Raw genomic sequence first — 19,407 nt, 5'->3', positions numbered from 1 at the left:
CTTTAGTTTTTAGCCTATTATACTCTTCCCCCCTGAGAAGTGATGTCATTACTTCGGCATTAGTCCAGTAAGGCACTTCCCTAAGCGGTGTCTCATTTCCTCCACCCACATACCCATTCATCGCTTCTCCAGCCTATCCTCTATCTCACTCTGGGACTCTCTCTCCTCTCAGAGTCACTGTGTCCAGACACAGAGGTCGGTTTGCTCAGTCATCCTTTAATCAAAGCGGTCGATCCGGACGGTTTCAACTTCTATACTGCTGCGTCAGCAAGAGGGTTTAAAGGCATATACTTATACTTATATACCTAGGTATGTATTTAGAATAAAAGTGAGTCATCTAAAAGCAGCATCATAAATATTCCAAAAAGCTAAAAAAATAAAAATAAATGTCAGCGAGATGACAAGAATAGTATACATACTGTATAAACATACTGTCATTATTAGCATCTTATAATATTAGGCTAGGCACTATATGGGTTTAGGCAAGATTTCGTTTACATGTGCCAACTCTTAAGTGAGAACTTTACCGTAATTTCTCTTAATAAGGCTTCAATTTATTATATCAACTACCTTAGTGTTTTACTGTAGGGCTGCAACTGATGATTTATCAATTAATCATTTATAATTAAAACATAGAAATAGAGAAAATAGTGAAATACACACCTTTAGTTTAGAGAATTTACATAATGTTCTTAAATTACTTATTCAATCTGATCAACAATACAAAACCTGAAAATATTCAATTTACAATTACAGATAAAGAAAAAACAGCAGCACATCCTCAATTTTAAGAGGCTTAAACCAGCTAATGTTGTGGCATTGTTCCTTGCTAAATGACTTAAAATGATTACAGGATTATCATTTGATCGTCTAACAGATTAATCGATTCATTGTTTGAACCGTGTCTTACTGATGTGTGAATAAAGAATTAAGCAAAAATATCCATGCTTCAAGTCCACAATTCCCTGTAGGCCTATTTAGTGTGAATTAATGCTGAACATTCCTGTGGTTAAAAAACAGGCAAGAACCTCTAAGAAACACATCTACTTTGTATTCAAAGCTGGCTGCCCATTATCTAAACGTGGCATCAACACGTTACATCTATGTATTACATGAGGAACGACACAGCTAATGGACTACAATTACTTTCTGATACAAGGCGACAGCAGTTATAATCCAACACTGGCTGATGCACATTGCTTCTAAACATTCTGAAAGGAATATGGTAACACTGTTTAAAGATGGGAGAACGATCTTGAACGTTGCCCTCCTCCATCTGTCAAACCGCTTTGTGCCATGGTAACTGAAATCTTCGAGTGGCTCTCTGTCTGTTCCCATGTGCTATTGTTTTCCCTGACCTTCCCTTTACATAGGGGCATCCTTATGCTTTGTTGACACTCTGCTGCTGATCCCGTCTAGCAAGTGAATGAATGGGATTAGCGGGTGAGATTGGCTGCTTAGAACCAGCAAACAAGACTGCTGTGATGTGAGTAAAGCAAACTGGAATGAGGAAAAGATTACACTGGTGATTGAGAATGGGAGGGAAGTTTTAGAAGAAGAGTGACCACAAGCATCTCAATGCAGAGGTCATTGTGAAGGCCCAGGACTGTGTGAATTGATTTCGGGAGAAGTTGTTTGTCAAGCTGTTAGGTTGTATACTGTTTACTGTGGGGATAAACAACACTTGGTACTTGAGAGAAAACATTCCAACCTTTCTTTCAGAGACCCTGTGTGAGTTACTCTAGAGTCTAGCAGCATGGGGGTCTAGCTGTCATCGCTCCATTCTGATGCCTCAGCTGTGCGAACGCAACTTCATTGCTACCATCAGAAAAACTGCACCCTTAAGTGCACTGCAGCTATTAAAGGCTGGAATAATGAGAGGGAGTAAAGAGAGGAACAATTTAAAATAGACCAGAATGTATTTTCATAACTCTGCTCACAGTTTTTCCTCTTACAACCTTGCAATTTCTGGTGTCTGGGAGCAATGCAAAACAGCTAGCATTAACACTTGGCACTCAGGTCTCCACCACAGACCAGGTTCTATAGAAACATCCTCATACTCAGCATGCACGGCCACCAAGTCTGTGGCAAGGCATGAATGCATCTTGGCTGGTCCCAGTTAGCCTCAACATGCTCTCAATGGTCCCCGCTCCACTGTTTCCTTGTCCCCGCCCACCGCCAAAACCATAATGGACATAGCCTTTCCTTCTGCTTGCTTGTGTCATTACGCAATGGTTCGATGTGTTGGGATTGGACGAGTGCGGCTCACACAGGCGTCCATTGGGTTCTTTCAGCAACAAGGTGGTAACTCAATCCACAGAGAGGGAGGGAGGGCCAATGGCATCTCCAAGCTAAAAATACAGCCTGCCAAAGCCTGACGTAATGCCGCAGCCAGAGGAGCGGGGGCCTAAGTAATTGGGTGCATTAAATGTGGACCCACAGCCCCTCAGTAGAGTGATATATGTGTGTGCATGTGTATGTGTGTGTGCGTATGTGCGTGTGTGAGAGCACAAAGAAGGCTTGGAAGACAAGGGGAGGGGAAACAGAATGGGAAAACCATGTTTTATGACCTCTGCAGGATGTGAAAGATGATACAGAGATTGTATGTGTGCGATGGTTTGGGGATTTGTGGAAGGCAGGGTGTTCTTATCCATCCATTAACTACATTAGCTCTGTGTGTTTGCTCATGTGTGCGCTTTAACAAGCTAAATTAATCCATAAAAATCTGTCAAACAGAGTTCTTTTCATTCAACACCATCACCACTGCAGCTCTCGAACAAGACCGCTTCCTCTGCTTTGTGCACCAGATACCTAACCACAGCGAGAAATACTGCCTTAAAAAGAGATGACTGAATATTTTAGGAAGCAATTAAACAAAACGCAAAGATCACACACTGAAATTGTACTTTAAGTATTGCATGATAGGAGGCAAAAATTTACTTTAATTGAAATAATAGAGGAAACTGAATTGTCTCTCCTTCCCTTTCCTCCTCATCACTTCTCTTTGCCCTTTCCATCATTCTCTTCCTAGCCAGAGTATATGTGTTTACATTAGGAGGCAGCTATGTTTATGGAGGCCTGTCTGACTGTGAGGGGGAGGGGCCGCGATAGAGGAGAGGATGAGAATGAAGGAACACAAGATAGGGCATGAAAAGGAGAGATGAGGAGGATGAGGAGAAGGGAGGAGCTCTAAGTAGGGACACAATAACATGAGACAGAGCAAGCAAGCACGAGGAAGAGGAAAGTCAAAATTAAATTTTCCATGCATCTCCAATTGTATTGTATGCATCCAATTGTTCCCAACACACTTTGCGCACACACACAGATTCAGTAGCTGAAGACACCTTTAGCTGAATGCATTACAGGTTTTTGGTTTTGTGAACATTCAAAATCTATTTCTGCATTACTACTTTAAATGTTATTTTGCCAGTTGACATGTTTCCCTCTGTTGCTAAACAACATCATACGTTGTGATTTTGGCAGTTCTGTATAGAGATGGTTAAGCAGAATTAAGTACAATACACACTTTCTGTGGGACTACAGATGCAAATTAGCCTAAGGCTAACTCTGGTGTAATGCATTAAATGATTACATTTCTGTTTAAATTGCACACTGTCCCTTACAAATAAAATTGAAATTGAAACTAGTCATGGTTCCAGCTACTTGTCAAGCGAATTTTAAGCGAACTTTTAAAATGTCGCAAAAAAGAAAAAGGAAAGAAAATGCGAATTAGAAGCGTTTCCATCAACTGGTTTAGAGTGAATAAACTAGACAACGCAAAGCGTAGTTTCGTCACAAGTTGACGTTAAGCATGGTTGTAGATTGCAAACCGGCTCGCTAAATCAGAGTTCAAAGTTCAAGTTCTTTGGCTAAATGGAGCGAGGGAGCATTGTACAAGTTGGCCACCGGTGCAGAATACAGGGTTGTGGCAGAGACATTTGGTGTCAGCGAGACAACCGTTCACCGCTGTGTATCTGCGGTGTGCAGGGCCATACAATCCAAGCTGTTGAACCAATTTGTCAATACACCCGACGTGGTTGAGGCACAGGCTATAGCGCACCGCAACTCCACTACGCACATTTGTGCCACAAGTGTACGGCGCACTGGATGGGACCCATATCCCGATCCTTCCCCCGTCCGATGGATACCAGGACTATACAGTAGTGCTGAATGCGAAAAAAACATTTCATCATCGTTGGGATTTGACACTGGGCTTTTGGGCTAGAAAAAACAATAAATCCTTGTTGTTGCATGTGCACTCAATGACTCATAGTTACTCTTTATTTGTCTTCAACCAGCATAGCAGTGACAGTCAGCTGACGCCTAAAGCAAAATCCAGGCTCATCTCTAGCATCACTGATGGCGGTGATTTAAGAGTGGACATGCGTACAGGTTAGCACTTTTTCCACTGTGTTTGCACGGTTTGCCTGAAAATGTTTTTCATAAGCTGTCAGTGCCAAGCTGTTAGCCATCAGTGATAACCATGGCCACGCAGTGACAGGCTTTGTCCTTTTCAGCCATCAGCTGATTAAAACATTACAGCAGGGTGAGGCTGGTCATGCCGTTTCCTTGGTGACTCCTGGCTGACGCCGTGGGGGCAATGGTGCGAGACGACAACTTGTTTTCATACACAACAAAGACACAGAGCTGCAGGTTTGTCAATCTTATTCTCTCTCGCACGCACACACGCACGCACACACGCACACATACTCCTCTAAAACATGAAAACCCTTCTCTTTCTAAATATATTCCACGTCTGAGGCAGGGTGAAGATCTGTATTGACAAGCTAAGATACAGGAAGCAAATGTTCTGCACTGTCCCTAAATTAGATTGACTGGATATTGGCCTTCAGGCACTCGCTTGCTTAGTCAGACAACAACAAGTTTGATAGAGACAGGTGATGACAAAATCTGTATGGCAGGCATGAGATAGAATCACACAGGATTACAGAGGAAGATATCACTGTACGTCAGAGACAGAAGTGGCAGCAGGTGAGCAGACAAACTTGTTTCTGGACTTGTGACGAATGATCAACATAACTAAATCCAGAAGTCATCGGTTCTATCCGGTCTGCGTAATTACTGGCAACATCTCATTTTCTTGACTCTTGACACCCGTCAAGGAGAAGTCATTGACTAATATTTTGATCTATTCCAGCTGTGTCCCTCTAGCATTCACTAACCAATACCATTAAAACTCAAGTGCTTTCCATTGACAACCTGAGTTGAACGAGGTTGGCTGAGCTCATTTCAGTCCGTTATTATACAACAGCTTGCTGCCAATAGTCAAACAGGTCATTTATCACAGGCATTAAATATGCAAAACATGCTTCAACCCTTTTAAGCTGTCAAACTTTACCTGACAAAGCATTGAGACAAAGGGACACTTAGTGCTGCCATGAAAGCATTTTAGGCTGCAGAAAAATAAAAAAAATAAAAAGGTTCATCGAGATCCTTTAAGGTCACGGCTGGCCTAAAAAGGAGTCAGGGGACATTGTGGCAGATATTGATTTGAAAGTGTTGTACTGCCACTACTGCCCCCACACACACACACAAATACAAAATCCAAAACATGCTATAGCCTAAAGACTCCAGAATGAGCTAGGGCTATGTTTCAGGATAAGCCCTGACAAACGCTGGCAACACTCAAGGCCGTTTTATGCTTCTGCGTCGAATCGTCGGCGTACCCCCGCAGACCCCTCTGCGGCTAACGTGCCTGACGTGCACCTCTCGGTCGTGGCTGGGCAGCGCTGCATTTAACCCCCGACTCATTTTGGTTCTCCTCCATAAACAACGTGAAATCAAGGAGAGAGTTAACTTTTCCTGCTAAAGATTTCCCACCTTGGTCAGAAAGCACAGGGGAGACACTTGGTTTCGCTCACCAGGACTCTAGAGTCGGTACTCGCTCCGAAGCCAATCGCCGTCACTCTCTCACTTCTCCCTCACTCTGTCACTCCCCACACACACCGGCTCGACGCACACACACCAAGTATAAACATCGGGCCACATACGTAGGCTACGGCGAAAGCTCTGCGTGGAGCCTGCACAGAACCATAAAACAAGCTTCAGCTTTCCATCTGAGGTTGGACAGTACCCAACCTTTGGTGCATCACAGCTCAGGTCTCACTACACCTGACCACTCCAGAGGATGGGATTATCCTGCTTTGCTACAAATGAGATCTACATGTGAATTAGTGGATGCAGAACCAAGCCCTTCACCCAATAAAAGACAATAAGTGAGTGGAGTGAGTCTGAAATCTTAACAGGAAATCTGGGCGCATCTAGCCTGTTAAGAGTAAAAAGAGAGTGCAACCGTACTGGCTTTGATACATTAGGAGAGGCCAGGAGGGCTATTAGAGGAAACCTCCTTAGAGACAGATAGTTTGTATCCATTTGTGTCATAATACAAACACAGCAAAACAGTGGGGGTACTCCACCTCCGCCCTGACACAGCTTTATACAATTAGGTGTTCAGGGACCTGGTGGAATAATGACATTACAAAGAAACTCAGGGACTAAGATCAATGGAGCAGATAGGTAATATTCATCTGTCCTTCTATCCATGTATGCATCCTGCCAGACGTCCCCTCTGGACTGCGAAACGCTGTCCCACTGATGCCTCTGTGAGTTTAAAGGCGGTTACACACCAACCAGACGGCCAACCGTCGGCAGAAAAGCCAGTCGGACTGATCAGTCTCCCAGAGTTGGTCCAAAAAGTGCCTCAGAACACACCGCAGAGACGAAACGTAATTCGTCTCCATAACAGCAGGCGGCGCTACTCTGTATTGTTGCCCAAAAAATGAAAACCAGCAGCTGATTGGACGAACGCGCCACGTGGGTTTGTTTTCTCCGGAAATTCAAACCCAGACTGTCATGGCGGCTTGTTCAGAATACGATCTCATATTTTACTAAAATAGTTCACGGAAACATGTTTCTGAAAACATTTTAAGCGACAAAATAGGCCGTGCAGTTGCTGAATCTGTCAGTTTAAAAGATTTTCGTCAGATTTTGAGAGACTCTAGTCACGCTCATTCCGCTCGCCATTTCCGGGTGAGTCCCAACTGCCCTGTCTCTGACTGAACACGTCAGGTCGGCCAAAATGAACGCCGACAGCCCCTCAGACGGACGACGGCACGGAACACGCCGAACAGACTCGAGTCACCGACCTCGCCAGACTGTCCAACGGCCGATTATCGGGTTAGTGTGTCAGCGCCTTAACAGGAAGCTCAGTTGCTCCCCAGTAAATTTCTCTAGAAACCCTGAGGAGAACTTACATGGTCAAATTACACTCGAGGCTGCTAAGCACAATTGCTTCTGGATTCAATATTTCCATATATAGTGGCATTGAAACAACTGGCTGATTTACATATCAATGAATAAATGAACAGAATCATCTGATTATTAATTAATCACTTTCAAGTACAAATACAAAAACGTTTCTAGATACAGCTAATTGTGAAATAATATAGATATTCGGCTTTTTCTAATACTTATCATCAATAGTATATTTATCGTTTTGTTTGACTGTTGGTCAGACAAAATTTACAATTTGAAGACATCATTTCTGATGACGTGATAACGATTTTCATCATTTTGAGAGATTTTTCAGACAAATGCACCTGCTGTGGCGCAATTGAAAAAATGAAATGAGAGGGAAATGGCGTTAACACTAGATTAGCTGGCATTTTAATAATGTAGAAACGTTAAGCCTGACAGAGCTGTAGGGAATTCATTTAAACAAGTTATGCTCTGTCACAACTGCCATAATAAAGTCTCATCCCTTGGTTATGAAAACCAACACCTTTTCTCTGTAAAAGGGAGAGCACAGAGACTGTAGGCAGGGACAGGTTGAAATGAATGAAATGTCATCTGAGAACAGATCAGAGATCAGTTTTCTCCAGTGGCACACAGGTGTGTGTTGCAACAACAACAATGTGCTGCTGTAACATTTCCTTCCGATGAATCTACTGCGCTGCCTGCCACTACAGGAAGGCGAGAGGGACAAAAAGCAACAGGCTTCAGATTCCCAGAGGAGCCATGAAAGTTGGCTCCACTGCATGTTTCAGATGCCAAACGTGGCTAATTAGATTGTCCTGAACAAGCACAGCAGTTCTTCATGAAAGTGGACAAAAGAGTGATAGAAAGAACTGGAAATGACATTCGCATCACGTGATATTTGCAGCATTTAAGCAGCTGATACTGTTCCCACCTGATCCCTAATCGAGGGACTACATCGAAACCAACAGCTGTCAAAGTCAACTTTATTTCAGAATAACAACAGAAACTTTTTCTCGTACGATGTGCAAGTAGTTAACTCGGTAGGATAGCACAGATTTACTGCCACAGCTGGTTTCTTTACTTTACACAGTTTCCTTCAAATTCTCTTCCATAGTACTAAAGCATCAATTAGGCTGGGAGGTAACTTCTCCAATCCATATGGTAGACATTCTGACGAACTTTTTATTCGATCCACTGTCTGCACTGCCAAGTAGAATATTGCCAGGAAGAAATAATAAAACATATTTAAAAAAAATCTTGTAGTTTGTGTGGGCTGCTAAAATTAACTCTCTATGGGAAACAATGAGTTTGTATGTAAATATAATAGGCGGGGGTGCAAGTCTGAGAACAGAACAGCATAATCACTGTAGCATCTTGTGAGTGAAACAGGAAAGCTCTGGCCTGGGCAGGACCGCTACTTAGGCTAACTACTTCCTGTCAGAGAGATTAGAGAGCAGGACGATCACACAGGCTGCCAGGCCGTTTGTCACTTCGTCATGCCAAGACTTTAAGGATGGCTCCACACTCGCAATCAATGAGTCTCATTACACACGGTGATATATATCTGAACTGTGTGTCATGGCAAGCTGATGCGAGTAGAGGGAACGTGGTTATAGTCAGCTATCAAAGATATCGCCCACTCTTCCCTGGTGTGTGATGTTGAATGGAAAGAGATGTCCACAGCTCTCACAGCATCAGGACAGATATGACTACAGTATCTAAGCTCTTCATCTCGATCTCTGCAGGGACTGAAGATCCATCTTTCCTCACAGCCAGACAGAATCATAATCCTTCAAAAAATGCCATAAACACTGAGAGGGCGGGAAGGCGGGAATGCAAGGAAGGCACAAGGGAGAAGGCGCATAAAAAAAGCCCAGAGGAAGTTCAGCATCCTGTGTTAAATCGCGTCCGTTTCCTAATGAAACTTGCACTCCATTGTCAAACCGAAGCCATCTCCCCTCTGGTCACCACAACCTCCAGCAGACAGCATTTTGGCATCGCAAAAAGGACACAGAACACAAACAGCTGATAAAACTAAAGCATTATTTTGAAGACCAAAGTTGCTCAGAGGAAACACTACAGTCCCTTCTAAGTCAATTCTAATTGAACATTATAACTATAATTTGCCGTTTTGTTAGACGTGCCTCTGAATAGAGGGGTGTAAATGAAAATATTCAAAGTTATGGTTACTTACAAATACATTCCGTATGTGATTTGCTCTTACAAATTGTGGTGAATGCAGGATGATGCCATTCGCCGATTCACTCGCGATGTAAATATGTAGGTCATCGCAAATACAAAACACACATGTTCTGACACGCAGGGAAAGTTCTCTGCGGCTAGCTGGTGATACGGCAGCCAAAAACTTAAAAAGGCCCCTTACTGGAAACAACCACATGAACTATCAGAGTCACACTAGACAAATTAGTTTGCTCAAGTTCTATTTATGGAACACTGAACAGTCAGCGTACGTGAACTTGGTTCAGAAACCATGAGAAAATGAACAACGTGTACTTCTACATTGCGTTCTCTATTGATTACTAAGCCTAGCTACGTGGCTGGAGAAATAGTGTCAGACATTAAGACATTGTGGCCACACACTCACAACATATTAAGATGAGGAGGGAGTGAGAGAAGAGGTTCAAAACAGAGAGAAAGGAAAAGAGGGAGTTGACAGAGAGAGGAGGAATCAAGCAGACAGCAGAAAATCCAGCAATGACGGCAGCGGCCAGAGAACAACATGCCAAACCCTGGAAGTCATTTCCTGCTTCATCGAAGACTTTTATGGAATTCTAGCAGCGTGGCTATGGCTAACGTCACAACGAGAAGGAAAGACTCAGGCCCTTCTCACTCCACCCCGCTTTCCCTCCCATTTTCTACTCCATCCAGTCCCTATACCCTCAGCTGTATTTTGTGAGGCTGAACAGAGCCACTACAACCAGGGTACCTCAAGTAGGGTAACAACGTTTTCACCAATCATTTACAGTTGCTAGCTACTCATGCTGCTAATTCCAAGACTTGCTTTTTCAGTCGTTTGCACAATTAGCTAAAATGTGTTATTCTTTACATCTATGACTCGACAGTCTGAGACTTTGAGTCCAGGGGGCATGGTGCTAGCTTAGCCTGTGCTAAATAGCAATGTATTTGGGTGAAACATTGATAGCTTAAGCACTTACTGTAAGCCACAGTTTACCATAGTTTAAAAGCAATGTAACTTGGGCACAATCCCTTTAAATCCAATAAATCTCCCGCCAGCTAATGCTATTTGTGCATTATTTGTTTTCCCTTCTAAATGGCAATATCAGCGTTTAGAGAGGAGGGCTACTTTGTTTTTGATCAACAAAGTCAGAGAAAGCAGCAGTGATGAGAAGGGATGAAAAGATTACAGGACTGTGGGGGACCATGGGGTGATGAATCAGCTGGCTTTAAATACTGCTCTCCTAGAGGGTTGCAGAGGAAATGGAAGCAGCGTTCGCTACTGTGATCAATAGCTAAGTGCCTTCCTGGCAATTGTATATTTAATCCATTATCGAAGGCCATTTGAGCCTGCAATGTGGACCAACAGAGAGTTGAAAGATGGATGCAAGATACATGTGGGCGAGACACACCCACCAGCCCACACAACACTGCTCACGTGTAGAAACACGCACACAAATAATAATAATAATAATAATAATAATGACAACACTGGCCATCGTACAGAGGACAGCCGACGCAACATTTTCACACAAACACGTACTGCTTCTGAAAACAGTTACAAATGTTTTTAGTTTTTTTTTTTTTTAAAACAGCATACAGCAACAAATGTTTGATAGAAAAATATCCAGAGCACCATCAGCCTCGTGGAAACCAATTACTGAATCACAAGAGGTCCTTCATTTTGGAGTGTGGGAGGCCGAGAGAGACAGAAAGAGAGGGGAGGAAGGACAGAGAGAGATTTTTCATTGCACCAGGATGTCCTTTCAATGTGAGACTGACGCATTGCCTGCCAAAACTCTAAACTAGCTACGTGTCCCTTCTCACAGCGCCATGAATATGCGCACATTTACATTTGCACATGTACAGTGTCTATGTATAACCAAGTAATCAGCAAATCCAACAGTGGGTATGGGACAGCACTTCAGAGGTGTTCAGTGAGGACTGTGCAGCACTGTCACCAGTGAGAGCTGGGAGGTATACAGAGAGGCAGGTTACTGACAAAAGAAAGACCTGAAGATTATTTCACACAGAAGGGCGTCGCATGTGAACCGTTTGCTTACAATTTTCTTTAATCTCACAACTTGACTCATTAACTTGCACAGATCGTTTCCTCTCACCTCAGATTGTACAGTAACACATTAATTCATGGCATAGTGTTGGTTTTTACAAGAAGGTGTCCACCGGAAAAAAATACATAAATCAAGTTTAAGATGACATTTGTTGGACAAATTTGAATTAAGGGCTTCATTTTTGTCCCAAATGATCATTAAGAAAATGTCTTGAACAAGCAAGAAAATGTATTTTTTTAATTGACTACCGAAATGATATCATTGCCTCTTCCAAACACTAAATATTGTGCGTCACTTGAATAGTGTACACTTTCCTGCGGTGTGGCATGTGGAAAACCAACGTTGTAGGCAGGTTAATGATTACAATGGAAAACAACCTGTTGACTCAGGGTAGGAGGGAGATGGCAGTCAAATGAAATGTCCCCACACTCACTTTGTGAAACCAGTCGAGAGGCACAAATACACTCTCACAGAGCAGTTTAATGTCAGTTCTGCTTCTCAGTAGGAGGGTCTATTCCCTTTAAGCATACTACAGTAAGCTAATTTAACTGCAGTAATGGTGGTTGTAGCACGATAATATGGGATTTAAATGTGCTTAAGAATGGTAACCAAGGCTAGAATTACAGTAGGGCTGGGCAATATCAATATTATATCGATATCGTGATATGAGACTAGATATCGTCTTAGATTTTGAAGAATCGTAATATTGTTACATGGTAATATTGTTACAAGTTGTGTCTTTTCCTGGTTTTAAAAGCTGCATTACTGTGAAGTGATTCATTTTCTGAACCAACCAGACTGTCCTAGCTGTTCTATTATTTGCCTTTAACCACTTAGTCATTATATCCACATCACGATGGTTAGTTATCTCAAATCTAAACGTGAAGATATTTTGTGAAAGCACCAATTGTCAACCTTACAATATCGTCATCGAGGTCTTTGGTCCAAAATATTGTGATTTCTGATTTTCCCCCGTATCGCCCAGCCCTAAATTACAGTACATTTTTGATAAGACAGTGAAACAACCATGCACACCTGCGTCCTGTTATTTTGCTTCGGCGCAACAACAACAACAACAACCAACAGCCAACCACGGTCAACAAATCAAAACTATTGTCAACAGCCTTAAGCTCTCAAACCGCTGGAATCCTGAGCAGATAAAAAAAGGAGAAGTCATCAGCAAAACAGCTACATCCTTAAGGAAAGGAAAACAGAAATTAGGAAGGACGAAAACAAAAGAAAAAGCATTATGGTGGTTGCCAACTTGTCAACTTGATATAACTGTACAACCAAAACTATTTCCAACACATGAAACCAAAATTGATTTCTATAACAATTACAATCTATTACAAAGTTACACTGTTACTACACTGTTATGTCTCATTTATCCAACTTTTATGGCACAAATAGCCACCACTGAAAGACCTTCACACTACACATCAGAGAAAGTGTCACATTAAGAAAGGTCATTACCCTTCAACCAGACCTTAACACAAAGGGCAAACACAACTCTAACAACGGATAAGGCCAGGCCTGGAGTGGAGTGGAGGTGGGAGGACCAATGAATTCATGTCGTCCCACACGCGGCAGCAACACTGCACTCGCCTAGCATAGATGCTGCTCAGCACAGACGACCACAGAGAACAAAGACCTCAATTATGTGGAGCTCTAACAGGAGAGCTAAAAACGGGACCATGGGCAGGGAATAAAACCTTGGAGCGCTGCAGGAATGCTGAGCGTTCAAGCACCATCCACAAAGAACACACACACACTGTCACTCCCAAATCTCACTGCCACCACCACTGAACTTTCTCCAGCGTCCATGAAACAGGGCAGTGTGTTCAAGTGGCTGGAACAGAGGACTCTTATGCTTACTTGCACCCAAACTTGTCAAGTGCGTAACTGCAGTTGCAGAACAGGGCGCTGGTGTCATGCAACAAAAGGTCAAAGCAACAAATCTCCATACTGATCAAATAGCCTGCCCAATTAGAAAATGTATTATACAACACAAGTTCACTTTTATCTCCGAAGATAAGATAAGATAAATAATGTAGCTTGTTGCCAACCTCTGGCATTTTCTCTTTGCGTTTTTGGCTGAAAGCATACTTTTAAGTTCCAAAACTTGATAAAGTTGGAGAATGTCTGTTCATAACTCTGGCCAGTTTTGTGAAACACGTTTCCATAGAAGAGAAGTGTTTACTTAGTAGAATCTCACTTCTCAGAATGGTAACAATTTTGAAAAAAGAAGAGAAAAAAAACTATTTATTGCCCAACAAATATGAACAGATAACACAAGTCAGCCATTGACACAGGAATTCTGCTTAGGATGGTACAGAGTAGGAGGTACAGCCAACCATATCCACTCTATTACAAATGGAATGCATCTTAAATCTGCAGACTGCACACGGTGGATTGCTGTAATTTCTATCATGTGTCAAAATTAGCCAATTAAGACTCAGCTCAAGCCCGTTTATTACACTTTAGAAAAAGCTGCTTTGAAAAGCCACAGTGAACTGTTTTTGCCCACGGCGCGACGGCAGCGTGGATGCATGCATACCTAGTTTCTCCACGAGTTTGAGCATGATTCCGCCGATGTGGATTTCTCCAGTTACTCTGAGCGACACGTCCCTGTGGAGGTCGGTGACGTGCATCTTCAATTCCCATGTCCCATCGGCGTAGCAGCCATCGGGCATCCGGATCCCGTCCAGCGCCATCCTGCCAAACAGATCCACAGTCAGGAAGGGAGAAAGTCCAGCTAAAATTCTGTCACATTGGAGTGAAAAGAAACCTTTTGACTCTCTGGAAAGAAAGAAATGTAGTGCAAAGCCCATGCGTGCAAGCTCTTGAAAAAAATTGTACCCTGTTAGATATCTAGCAGACTGTAGGCTGATATTTCTAAGTGTACTTAGGAGGGGTATAAATGTACTTAATAGATTTACTTAAGTACTGTTCTTGACCACAGTACTATACTTAAGTACTTTGATATATATATATATATATATATATATGCTTCTACTCCAGGGAAACTATACATTTAAATACTCCATTGCATTTACAGTATCCGACAGTTGTAGATGCTGGTTACTTTGCAGATTAATATTTTACATAAACAATATGTGATTAGTTCATAAAACGATGCAAAGCTTTAAAGAAATCAATTTATGAAAGTGAACTGGATGTGCACCACCTAGACTTGCTATGCCATTAAAATAGTGCTGATACATAAAAGCATCAGTATTTTCCAACACTAGGACAGGGTCTAGGGGTGGACAGAAGAAAATGTGTCTGCAAAAAGGGGGCACTCCAGAGAAATCTAGGTTTGTACTACTCAACCTGTAACAACAGTTGTGTAATATCTAAAAGAGTTTTACAGCGTCTGAAACAGCAACCCGGATGATGTCACAGTGATGTCATCAGGGTTCATGTCTGTCAACTTGTACTGGGACTACGGATTTTTAATAAAAAGCTTTCATTACAAACTGAAGGTGTGGAGTTTGAACAACGTGGGCATCTACATCTACAGAGCACGGTACAAACTAAATCGTAGGCAATATTGTAAATTTATGATTTTTGCATCATAGTGGTTAAGTTTCTTAATTTGTCGGGGATACAATATTTGACAAAAACAGACATTTCCATTTGATCACTTTATCCACAAACAAGTAATCCATTGATAGGCTATAAATTACATATGCCATGATAGTGGATTTTATTGATATTGCCCACTCCTGACAAGTTGTATCCTTCATTGTGAGTTCTTCTACTTTACATACTTAATATATAGTATTCTAAATACATTATGCTGCTGATTCAGTACAGTTTTGAAAGCAGAACTTGTGCTTATATCGGAATATGTTTCCATTCTGCTATTGCTACTTTTACTTTAGTAAAAAGGTAGTAAAGTAAGAAGTACTTCTCCCAACATAAGCATACTGTTAATAATGGAAATACAACAGATGAGGTAGTTTAGCTCACTGATGAACATATGGCCCAAGGATGATTTAGAAAAGTGATGAAGGTGAAACAAATCATCACTAGGACTCTCCTCATCCTTATTGCTGGGAATAAGACGCGCCCTGTTGTGTGAAGTCACCGCCAGAAAGTTACATTATAGCCCATCTGTCATTCTTCTGATCGGTTGTCCAGTAGAGAGTGGCCTGGCGATCAAAACAGCCGTCTAATCAATAAACACGGCAGAACAAAAGGCTATGGGCCCGCGACTACAAGTTCAACAAGGATCTTCGGCAGCTATTATCTCCGGAAAAGTGCCGGTTCACCTGTTAAAAATAACGGTAAAGGCACTCTTACAAATAGGCAGAGGGGTTAATTATGTAAGCGGAGTCCGTACAACAGCTCCCCCGGCTACATGCACACTCACTCAGTCGGTCGTTAAAGGAGTAGGCTAAGTTCAGCTCAAAGTGTGCTTAAAGGCGACCAAACCGCTCAAATGAGCAAAGTTGTTGTTAATTAAAGCGAGGGTTAAATGTAACAGAAGCGGTACGACAAAAAAAAAAAAAACGTTTTCATATTTCATAGAGGCGAACGAGCGAAGCTTTGAGGACGAACATTTAAATCAGTGTACTCACCTTCACAAAGACGAAAAAAAAACACTAAAACAGTCGACTACACGGTACAGAACAAATCCCCCCTCTTTAAATCATGTATAAAGTCTTTTTCTAGACAATAAAACAGAAAGAAATCCCCGAAGAACTCGCTGAAGAAGTGAAGTATCCCAAACAGTTTTCCTGCAGGCTTCGGCTTAATGGAGTCCAGCCGTCCCTCTTTCTCCCTCCCTCTTTCCAGCAGCAGATAACGTCACTCCTCCAATCCCACTTTTCCTTTCATACTGGGAGCTTTTCTGGTCGTCTACTGGCCCCCCTGTCACCTCGCGCGAGCACACACACACACACACACACACACACACACACACACACACACACACACACACACACACACAAACACGAGGGACTGCACAAGACCTGTGGGTGTGAGTTGTGGGTTTCTTCTCCTTTTTTGTTCACCAGATAGCCACTTTTTAGAAATACAAAGTATATCAGGTATTCGTGGTATTTTTATTTTATTTATTTATTTATAAATAGCCTACGTCACATACTGTTGGAGGGTTTAGACTACATAAATCAATAATGTTTCATCATTTGATCGAATATTAAATCGTATTCTGGACCTTAACTATATAATGACACTTTTAAGAACTGTCTGCCATAATCAGATATTCATGTGAGTTTTAGTGTCAATATCACAGTTAGCTTGGTAAAGCATATTAAAACATAAATAAACATAACTCAGCAATACAATAAGTAAATGTTAACAGAATAAGGTAGGCTTGCGGTTGTATACATGTGTTTGATTACAGATTTTGTCAAACTGCAGCTCTCTACAGTACACAATTCAACGCTATGTGGATAATGGACATGCAGTGAAGATCTCAAGCTGCCTTTTATGGCAATAGTGATGCGGAGCCTTGCAGCAGCACACAGGGACCTTTTGGGTCTTTATCCCCGGGAGTAACAGCACAAAACAACAAGGCATTTAGGTTTTGTCACTTTTAAAGTTTTAATAACTGAAAAGTTTCTCCAAAATCTCCCTTTATGTGTTTCTCCATTTTTGCTTTTAACGTAGAGTTAATTCATTTAGACTAAAAGCCCCAGTTGAAGTCGGTGAAGTATAGAAATGTGCCAAAGTATACAGATATCTACTTTCATTCCTGACACATCACATATGTTCAAGCAGCATGATATAGGTGGTCCTGGTGGAGGAATGTCAAACTACTTCACATACTCTTCAGGGATTTAAAGTATAAAAATACATTATATTTCATAATTTTATCTAATAAAGAATTGTATTCTGGAGCGTAACAAGTACATACAGCAGCAGAAAAATATAACTTCTTACAAAATGTAGAGATGGAAAGTAAACTAAATGCATAAATATACTTAGTTTCACCTGATTTCACATTTTCATTTTCTTCTGCACGTACAAACTATTGTCAGCTCCCACACAAGGTCAGTCATTAAAGTGAATCAGAAACTCATTAAATTACTGAAACTCAACAACAGCTTACTTTGATATTGATGTGATATTGCTAATAGACTTAATACATCTAAAACCGTCTGCAGACGTCTACCAAATATAGCCCTTTTACTATTTATATTTTTTCATTTATTATACAGGAAAGTTAAAAGTAACCTTAAGTTACAATATAAACGGGCCCGACTCAGTTTAAAAACTGGTTTCCAGCAGGTTCCTGTTCTGCAGAAACATAGAACATTAAACAGAGTTACGGCACATGAGGACACAGGAAACATTTGTACAGGACATTAGCATGGCCTAGACAGATACAGACAACTAAACACAACAATACAGACAGTGCAAGCAAGACTTGGACAATACATGAGCAATCAATGTGTGCAAGTGTAACTGTTGCGAAGGAACAGTTGGTATGCCTCTTTGAAACATGTGATGGATGGTAGTGTTCTATGTATGAAAAAAGGATTTCTGACCATAGTTTTTTGTATGGGGGGGGGTGGAATGAATGCCTGAGAGACTGACCTAGTGAGGCGTACTAGTCTCTTATGGTGTGTCGGGAGAAGTGCAGCAAGTGCTGGTGAAGTGCTATTTTGAATCAGAAAGTAAAATGCAATAGCGTGGCTGTTCATGTAGTTCTGGTTAACTATGAGAAAATAACTGTGCAGGTCAACATCACGTGTTTAATGTTTTCTTTTCCCCATTTACCACATTCAAAATTGTAATGGGGTCATTGTAAAATAATACAATAGCATATCATCAGCGTGAGACGATCGGAGCTTTCTTCATCCATTAAATGCAAGACACTAAAGATTACCTTGTCTGCAGGTTTGATGCTCACGTCTTTACTGCTGCAGATGAATTATGGCCCTTTAGGAGTGCATTCAAACAAATGATCAGCTGGGGAAAAAAGGCTGCTGTCTCTTTTCTTTCCAAAGCAGCGGCACAATACACACTCCTACACACACTCTCCAAGTGATCTGCAGTAAACACCCATGAATCATCAGTGTTTCTGGCTCGGTAGCCCGGTGAACTCGCTCAGCTACAGTCCTCCAGCTCAGGAATCTGGGCCTTCAGACTACGCTCGGCATCAAAGCGATTTATAACCTCTCTCCCTGCTGGTCTGACCCCCTCATCAGTGTCTGGCACCCGACCCATTGCCTTTTATAGGCTGTGTTTTAATTGCAGAGTAAACATTTGAGCGAGTCAGATGCAGAGCAGGAGAGTCCGATGGAGAGGAGAGATGGCTTGGCTGCTGCTGATGTGGATGAGGAGGGAGGAGGTGAAGGGGAGAAAGAAGAGACAGAGAGGTGGAGGATGTAAGGGGAGGTTTACACTATCTGCATGAGTTACCTTTGGAAAGAAACTAAACAATGTCAGTTTCTCAGCATTTGGATTGTAGTTGGGGATATTTGAGTGGGTGAAACTTTGTATGTATTGTATGCCACTTTAACATTTCTCTTACCAAACTGAAAAGCATAATTGATCAATTCACACAATCATAGATGAGAGCATTAACAACTGTCTAAATAGCTCAATTAGGTAAGGGCAATGAATGGAAATAGAAATGGAGAAAGGGCACAGGATAACAGATGGTCAATAGGGGTCTTTGTTCCAGTATTACCAATAGATGACTGACCTCTTCTGGTCAAACATAGAACAGCAGGGCCAAATGCATTATTTATGAGAATCACCTCCGTTCTAAATGGTCCCATCTGTGAGCCTTGCCTTTGCAGACGTTGCTAAAGTGCATTAAAGCGCCAGTAACTCATGTGGAAGCAATGACTTCTTGTGGATTACAATGCGGCCTATTCAC

The 19,407-nt window shown here is 41.8% G+C and overlaps 1 protein-coding gene across 4 annotated transcripts in view; it reads right to left on the bottom strand.

Annotated features, from left to right (window-relative positions):
- fermt2 (fermitin family member 2) overlaps window positions 1–16,373 on the bottom strand; it is a 42,782-nt gene extending 26,409 nt beyond the window's left edge. For 3 of the 4 annotated variants that reach the window (XM_039786741.1, XM_039786742.1, XM_039786743.1), the window contains exons 1-2: window positions 16,133–16,373; window positions 14,104–14,261 (exon numbers count right to left, since the gene is read on the bottom strand). In XM_039786741.1, coding sequence (XP_039642675.1) covers window positions 14,104–14,260 — 157 coding nt within the window. In that variant the 5' untranslated portion in view covers window position 14,261; window positions 16,133–16,373. The remainder of the gene's footprint in view (window positions 1–14,103; window positions 14,262–16,132) is intronic. The other variant, XM_039786744.1, reaches the window with a different exon arrangement.
- Between the last annotated feature and the right edge of the window lie 3,034 nt (window positions 16,374–19,407).

Source organism: Perca fluviatilis, chromosome 20 (assembly GCF_010015445.1).
Source record: "Perca fluviatilis chromosome 20, GENO_Pfluv_1.0, whole genome shotgun sequence".
NCBI classification, from domain to species: Eukaryota; Metazoa; Chordata; class Actinopteri; order Perciformes; family Percidae; genus Perca; species Perca fluviatilis.
The sequence above is the reverse complement of the archived record's forward strand: the minus strand, read 5'-3'. Positions and strand labels throughout refer to the sequence as shown.